The sequence below is a fragment of the Aquarana catesbeiana genome, linkage group LG10 (genome assembly GCF_042186555.1).
Source record: "Aquarana catesbeiana isolate 2022-GZ linkage group LG10, ASM4218655v1, whole genome shotgun sequence".
Lineage (NCBI taxonomy): Eukaryota > Metazoa > Chordata > Amphibia > Anura > Ranidae > Aquarana > Aquarana catesbeiana.
The window spans coordinates 153,436,316-153,444,834 of record NC_133333.1 but is presented as its reverse complement, the minus strand read 5'-3'; the positions used below and the strand labels follow the sequence as shown (position 1 = coordinate 153,444,834).

General features: G+C 40.9%; 1 protein-coding gene across 1 annotated transcript in view; it reads left to right on the top strand.

Moving 5' to 3' along the window:
- LOC141109866 (zinc finger MYM-type protein 1-like) overlaps positions 1 to 654 on the top strand; it is a 1,821-nt gene extending 1,167 nt beyond the window's left edge. Inside the window, exon 1 of the mRNA XM_073601125.1 lies at positions 1 to 654. This exon is cut by the window's left edge and continues 1,167 nt beyond it. Within this exon, the coding sequence (XP_073457226.1) occupies positions 1 to 654 (654 nt within the window).
- The last annotated feature ends 7,865 nt before the right edge of the window (positions 655 to 8,519 follow it).

The window sequence follows — 8,519 nt, the reverse complement described above, 5'->3', positions numbered from 1 at the left end:
TTTGACACTGACACTGAGAATCCACAAACATCCAGGCAAATTAAAAAACCAAGAATGATGGAAGACTTTGTGTATGAAGCCAGACCAACACCACGTGATCATTTGTCAAGTGAAGATGATCTTAGAACAAAAATCTTTTACCCTTGCTTGGACCGAATGCTCTCTGAACTTGACCATCGTTTCTCAAGCATTAAAGAAACTTTGGTCAAGGGCATTGAGGCATGCAACCCACTTTCTTCATCTTTTCTGTCAGAAGACATAAAGGCACTTGCACAACATTACAAAATTGATCTGCACTATGAAGAAGTAGTTGTTGCTAAAAACTTCTTTGAACGCAAAAAACAGGAAGGTGTGGTACTAACAGTACAGCACATTTGCAAACTTTTGGATCCTTTAATGTTTCCAACGGTTAAAAAAATCATGCAAATTGTCCTAACAATTCCTGTGAGCAGCTGCTCTTGCGAAAGATCATTTAGTGCTTTGAGACGTCTTCATACATGGCTCAGAGGTACAATGGGGCAAGCAAGGCTTCATCATCTTGCAGTTCTTTCCATTGAAAAGGGCGTTTTGGAATCGGTGTCTGATGAATGTGTAATTGATCATTTTGGTAACAAACGATCACGAAGGCATACCTTGGTTCTATCAAGAGATTAACCATTACAAGCACTTCAGCTGCCTCAGTAAATTGAATTTGCTCCTGGCTGAAACTAATATTCTAAACTATACCTATAGTAGGGGTAGGGTAGCTAAAGAATAACAGTTAATGGTGGTTGGCTGTTTGGGATGCTATGTACAGTATCTCACAAAATAAGTACCCATACACCTCACATTTTTGTAAATATAGCTTTTCATGTGACAACACTGAAGAAATTACATTTTGCTACAATTGAAAGTAAAAGTAGTGAGTGTACGGCTTGTATAACAGTGTAAATTTGCTGTCCCCTCAAAATAACTCAACACACAGCCATTAATGTCTAAACCGCTGGCAACAAAAATGAGTTTACCCCTAAGTGCAAATGTCAACATTGGGTCCACTCCAAAGTCTTAATATTTTGTGTGGTCACCAATTTCTCGCACTGCTTTAACCCTCTTGTGCATGGGAGTTCACTGGAGCTTCAAGGTTGCTACTGGAGTCCTCTCTGGCTCTTCCACTCCTCCATGACGACATCACGGAGCGGAGCTGTTGAATGTTTGATACTTCCGCTCCTCCACTTGCAGTTTGAGGATGCCCCAACGATGCTCAATCTGGTTTAGGTATGGAGATATGCCCAATTTGGGGGTATACTCTTGCCAGCAGTTTAGACCTTAATGGCTGTGTGCGTTATTTTGAGGGGACAAATTTACACTGTTATACAATCTGTACACTCACAAATTGTAGCAAACTGACATTTCTTCAGTGTTGTCAGATGTAAAGATAGAATAAAAGATTTACAAAAATGTGAGGGGTGTACTCTTGTGAGATGCTATATGTACCCCTTTATTGCAAAATTATTTCCTACAGTAAGACAATGTCTGAACAAGTACAATTGTTAGTGAATTTAATCGAATGTATGCCATAGTAGCAGACAAAGCAAGGAAGGGATAAAAGAAGGCAGCAACTTTGTATCTGTGCAAGCAATGTTCAACCAGACACAAGTGCTGTCAAATCTTTCAGTTCACAAAATCCCAGGAAATGTTCTAAGTGCAGATCCAATAATAGAAAATCTTCAAAAGATTCTCTGGTGTATCACTTGTGTAGACAATCTCTTCTCTGTCTTACTCAGACATCAAAAATTAGTTACCGAAAATGGAATATTGTAATACTATACTACAGTTTAAAAATGATGGCACTTTACAGTATGTTTACTATATGGTTAACGAGTTGTAATATTTGTAGTTTTACTACAACAAATTGTTTGCACTTTTATTTAAAGTTTTAAACTGGTGTATTTTCAACTCATGAAGCAACTTGCACTTTTTTTTTTTGGTTTGTTTTTCAAGAAACTCCAAATTGTAGTGAATCAAAATACAAATGGCAAAGATCAAGCTATGGATACATACTACTAGTACTACAGTCGATTTTGGAGAATTTCTCCATATTGGTTATTTTTATCTCCATTTAGCATTTTGATCTTTGCTATCGTTTGGAGTTTATTGAATAAACCACTGTTATGTGTTAAATAAGTGTTATAACAAGTGTCCTAAATATCGACAAAGAAACCCATGCCATGTTTAGGGTATTCTCTCCTTCCAGTATACCTCTATGAGTCTGAAAAAAAAAAAGTAAAAAAAGTGGGATAGTTCTATCTATACTATAGTCTATAGGCACCAAAATAACTTTAGCTTAATGAACCATTTTTTGTGTATTATTAATCCTGCCCCTGCAATCTGTCTCACTGCTCAATTCTCTGCCATTTAGCTGTTAAATCACTGAATATTTTTTTATTTTTTTGTTTTTCAGCCTAGTCATAACCCTACCTTGTGTGACTAACACAGCTTCCTTAAAATGTTGCTGTCAAGAGACATCTAATGTTTAGACTTCCTTTACTGTACATTGGGGTTGATTTTCTAAAACTAGAGTGCAAAATGTGGTGCATCTGTGCATAGTAACCAATCAGCTTCCAGGTGGTATTGTGAAAGCTGAACTGAACAAGCTGAAGTTAGAAGCTGATTGGCTACCGTGCACAGCTGCACCAGATTTTGCACTCTACTGTTTGGTGTTTAAAAGTTATCTCCTGCACTGTAATTTGCCTTTAGGGGACACCTCCCGTATCGTATGTGCTTAAGGTTAAATTTACAGAGGAGATTAAAAACCTCTACAGTGAGCAAATTCTGATGGGAAAATTAAACCCTTTTTTTTTCATGGCTGTGTCAGTCACATGCAGGGGAGGTGTAACTAGGGCTGCCTGCATCCATTCAAAGGACAGAAACAAAAGTGTTTCAACGCCTAAATGGCAGAGAAACTAAAGGTGTATGGGTGGGGTGGTCTATACACAAATGGATTAAGCTAATTTTGTTGCCTCTTTCCTATAGTATCCCTTTTAGTAGTGAATGGACGTGTGTAAACTGCCTTTTATGGATAGTTTTGGACTTCAAGATTTTAAACTGATGTTTATTTCACATCAGTCAGTACCTTGTACTTTTTTGGTTGTTTTTTTCACTAAACTCAAAATTCTAGTGAACCAGAACCAAAAAGGCAAAGATCAAGCTAAAATTGGCAAGCTATGGCTACAAGACGAGTTTGATAATTTCTCCATATTAGCTATTTTTACCTGCATTTTGCTCTTTGCTATAGTTTGGCATTTATTGAATAAACCCGCTATGTGTTAAATGAGTCTTGTATAACATGTCACGTGTCTTAAATATTGCCTATGACACCCATGCGGCATGGGTTCATTGAGGTTGACTGGAATGAGAGAATAACCTAAACATGGCCATGTCCATGCCATGTTTAGGGTATTTTCTCCTTCCAGTCTACCTCTATGACCCTTGGGCCTTGTTCACACCTATGCATTTTTATTGTTTTTTTGCATTTTGCAGATTTGCACTACAGTCTATTTAACATTGTTTCCAATGAAGCACACTCTGTAGTGCAAATATGCAAAAAGCACTAAAAATGCATAGGTGTGAATCAGGCCTAAAAGTGGGATAGTTCTACAATATTTAAAAATATACTATAGGCACCAAAATAACTTTAGCTTAATGAAGCAGTTTTGGTGTATGAATCATGCCCCTGCATTCCTACATGCTGTCTCACGGCTCAATTCTCTGCCATTTAGCAGTTAAATAACAGATTTTTTATTTTTTTTGTCTTTCGGCCTGACTGAGCCTAGTCATGCCTTGTGTCAGTCACTCACACTGCCTCCCTAAAATTTTGCTGTCAAGAGACATCCAATGTTTAGAATTCCTTTACTGTACATTGGGGTTGATTTTCTAAAACTAGAGTGCAAAATGTGGTGCATCTGTGCATAGTAACCAATCAGCTTCCAGGTGGTATTGTGAAAGCTGAACTGAACAAGCTGAAGTTGGAAGCTGATTGGCTACCGTGCTTAGCTGCACCACCAGATTTTGCACTCTGTTTTGTGTTTACAATTTCTCATCTGATTCATGCACTGTAATTTGCCTGTAGGAGCCACCTCCTGTATGTCATGTGCTTAAGGTTCAATTTACAGAGCACTCAGAGGAGATTAAAAACCTCTACAGTGAGCAAATTCTTATGGGAAAATTAAACCCTTTTTTCATGGCTGTGTGAGCTGTCAGTCACATCCTGGGGACAAGGTTTAACTAGGGCTGCCTCACCTGCATCCATTCCATGGACAGAAACAAAAGTGATTAAACGCCTAAATGGCAGAGAAACTAAAGGTGTATGGTCTATACACAAACTGATTGAGCTAGTTTTGTTGTCGATTACTTGTAGTATCCCTTCTAGTAGCGAATTGATGTGTGTAAGCTGCATTTTATGGGTAGTTTTTGAATTTTATATTTAAACAGATGTGTATTTCACATCAGTGAGTACCTTGCACTTTTAAGTAGTGAATTGATGTGTGTAACCTGCATCTGTTTGTATTGGATGTTGATAACTTTGTTTTAAGTATAATAAAAATACAACTTATTAAGACATTTTGTATGCTTTTTTTTTTTTTACTTGAGACAAGTTGATAGTCTGAATTTACTCTTCTGCCAATGTGTTTTGGTGTGTGCATTGAACAAAGGGGATGTGTGTGCGCAATGCCCAAGCATATATTCTATTTTGCTCCCTGCATAAGATTACTACTGACTTAAACATAGGTTTTTATAATACTCGTCGCAGGTGAGGTCAGTGTATGTCAGTTAGCCAGGTCAGTGTAGTGTATGTATGTCAGGTAGGTAGGTAAGGTGAGGTCAGTGTATGTATGTCGGGTAGGTGAGGTCAGTGTAATGGTCAGTGTGTCAGTTAGGTGAGTTTAGTGCCCATCATTGATGGGCAGCACTGGTAAGCCAGGCAGCAACCAGCAAGTTAGCTTACCCCCCACCACACAACCCCACCACCCAGCCAAAAACACCTGCGACATGACAACCCCGGATCCCCCCATGGTGCCACCATCGGCCTTCGGGCTGAAGCCCCTGGTCTTTTTGACACCTAGCAACGCCCCTGGACACAGTGCCGAATCACAAAAAATGCTCTGGTCAGGAAGAGGGTTAAATCTTCTGGGGCTGAAGTGGTTACTATACCTTGAAATCAATTTAGATATATGGATAAAATACAATATAAGCCTTCAATAACTAATCTTTTAAAATATGTTTAATATAAAATCAACATATTTAAAATAAATAAATTAATATATATATATATATAGTCAGGGGTTATCTCAATGGGGATCACCTTCCCTGGGAAAAAGGTAGTCCAAAAGGCAGGTTTCCTTAAAATCTGACTTATAGCCAGTTTTATTTTAAAAGGTTGCATGAAAATCAAACAATCAAATACAGAAAATAAATTCTTGCCAACCAGGCAATAACTAAACAATGCAGGTTCCTAACTCAAAGGAGAAGGACAAACAAAGATAATGCAAACCTTTTCTTTTTCTCACAAAAGCAAACTTCACATAAGCAGCTCTCTCAGGTTTTGGCTTCCTGAGTCCCAGGCCAAGAGCAAACTCCTGCTCCAGTCCTGCTTTTTTTATACCACCTGTTGGTGGACACAAGTGGTCTGCAAAGTCTGGTCTTGAATAGGGATGAGCTTCGAGTTCGAGTCGAACTCATGTTCGACTCGAACATTAGCTGTTTGCCCGTTCGCCAACAATTTGGGGTGTTCGCGGCAAATTCGAAAGCCGCGGAACACCCTTTAAAAGTCTATGGGAGAAAACAAAAGTGCTAATTTTAAAGGCTTATATGCAAGTTATTGTCATAAAAAGTGTTTGGGGACCTGGGTCCTGCCCCAGGGGACAAGGATCAATGCAAAAAAAAGTTTTAAAAACAGACGTTTTTTCGGGAGCAGTGATTTTAAAAATGCTTAAAGTGAAACAATAAAAGTGTAATATTCCTTTAAATTTCGTACCTGGGGGGTGTCTATAGTATGCCTGTAAAGGGGCGCATGTTTCCCGTCTTTAGAACAGTCTGACAGCAAAATGACATTTCAAAGGAAAAAAAGTCATTTAAAACTACTCGCGGCTATTAGTGAATTGCCGGTCCGACAATACACATAAAAGTTCATTGATAAAAACGGCATGGGAATTCCCCACAGGGGAACCCCGAACCAAAATAATTTAAAAAAAAATGACGTGAGAGGTCCCCCTAAATTCCATACCAGGCCCTTCAGGTCTGGTATGGATATTAAGGGGAACCCCAGCCAAATTTTTTTTTTAAAAATGGCGTGGGGTACCCCTCAAAATCTATACCAGACCCTTCAGGTCTGGTATGGATTTTAAGGGGAACCCTGCGCCAAAATGTAAAAAAAAATGGCGTGGGGTGCCCCAAAAATCCATACCAGACCCTTATCCGAGCACGCAGCCTGGCAGGCCACAGGAAAAGAGGGGGGGACGAGAGAGCGCCCCCCCTGAACCATACCAGGCCACGTGCCCTCAACATTGGGAGGGTGCTTTGGGGTAGCCCCCCAAAACACCTTGTCCCCATGTTGATGGGGACAAGGGCCTCATCCCCACAACCCTTGCCCGGTGGTTGTGGGGGTCTGCGGGCTGGGGGCTTATCGGAATCTGGAAGCCCCCTTTAACAAGGAGACCCCCAGATCCCGGCCCTCCCCCTGTGTGAAATGGTACAAAAGTACCCCTACCATTTCACAAAAAACCTGTCAAAAATGTTAAAAATGACAAGAGACAGTTTTTGACAATTCCTTTATTTAAATGCTTCTTCTTTCTTCTATCTTCTTTCTTCTATCTTCTATCTTCCTTCGGTTTCTTCCTCTATCTTCTTCTTCTGGTTCTTCTGGTTCTTCCTCCGGTGTTCTCTCCGGCATCTTCCCCCGCGGCGTCTTCTTCCCTTCTTCTCCTCAGGCCGCTCCGCATCCATGATGGCATGGAGGGAGGCTCCCGCTGTGTGACGCTTCTCCTCTTCTTAATGCCATCATGGATGCGGAGCGGCCCGAGGAGAAGAAGGGAAGAAGACGCCGCGGAGGAAGATGCCGGACAAGAACACCGGAGGAAGAACCAGAAGAAGATGGAGGAAGAAACCGAAGGAAGATAGAAGATAGAAAATAGAAGAAAGAAGATAGAAGAAGCATTTAAATAAAGGAATTGTCAAAAACTGTCTCTTGTCATTTTTAACATTTTTGACAGTTTTTTTGTGAAATGGTAGGGGTACTTTTGTACCCCCTTACCATTTCACACAGGGGGGAGGGCCGGGATCTGAGGGTCCCCTTGTTAAAGGGGGCTTCCAGATTCCGATAAGCCCCCCGCCCGCAGACTCCCACAACCACCGGGCAAGGGTTGTGGGGATGAGGCCCTTGTCCCCATCAACATGGGGACAAGGTGTTTTGGAGGACTACCCCAAAGCACCCTCCCAATGTTGAGGGCATGTGGCCTGGTACGGTTCAGGAGGGGGGGGGCGCTCTTTTGTCCCCCCTCTTTCCTGCGGCCTGCCAGGTTGCATGCTCGGATAAGGGTCTGGTATGGATTTTTGTGGGGACCCCACGCCATTTTTAAAAAAAAATTTGGCGCGAGGTTCCCCTTAAAAACCATGCCAGACCTGAAGGGTCTGGTATAGATTTTGAGGGGGACCCCATGCAATTTTTTTTTTTTTTATTTTGGCCGGGGTTCCCCTTAATATCCATACCAGACCTGAAGGGCCTGGTATGGAATTTAGGGGGACCCCCCACGTCATTTTTTTTTTTTAATTTTGGTTCGGGGTTCCCCTATGGGGAATACCTTATCGTTCCATCTGGTTTGGGAACCAACACTATGGGATTTGATCAGTCACTCCTCTATCACGTCCAACTCTAACATGTTCTTTTGCAATTGCTTCGGGTATTCTATAGGGCTTTACATTTACGCGGACACCTGATTCTGTAATTATGTCATGCTGTATAACTGTGAGAAACAAAGTCTCTATTCTTACTGACAAACTCTTTAACATCCGTCTGTTGGGGTACTGACAAGGTTTCAATTATGGGTACCTCAGGTGTCACAGGGACCGTGTCCTTTTGGAGAGTTGGCATTACCAGTAAAGTCTCTCTGTTCTTCCAAGTTTTCAAGAGATTAACGTGATATATTTGCTCTAGTTTCCTTTTCCCTGGCTGGTAAACTTTGTAGTTTACTTCCTCTATTCTTTCCATAATTTCAAAGGGACCTTGCCACTTTGCTAAGAATTTACTCTTAACTGTGGGGACTAGTACCAGTACTCTATCACCAGGGTTGAAGACCCGGGTCTTGGCACCCTGATTAACCCTGACACTTCCATACTGGGCCTATTCTGGCACTCCTCCTCTACATGTAAAAAAATCATCATTTTTTTGCTAGAAAATGACTCAGAACCCCCAAACATTATATGTTTTTTTAGCAGACACCCTAGGGAATAAAGTGGTGGTCATTGCAACTTTTTATGTTACACAG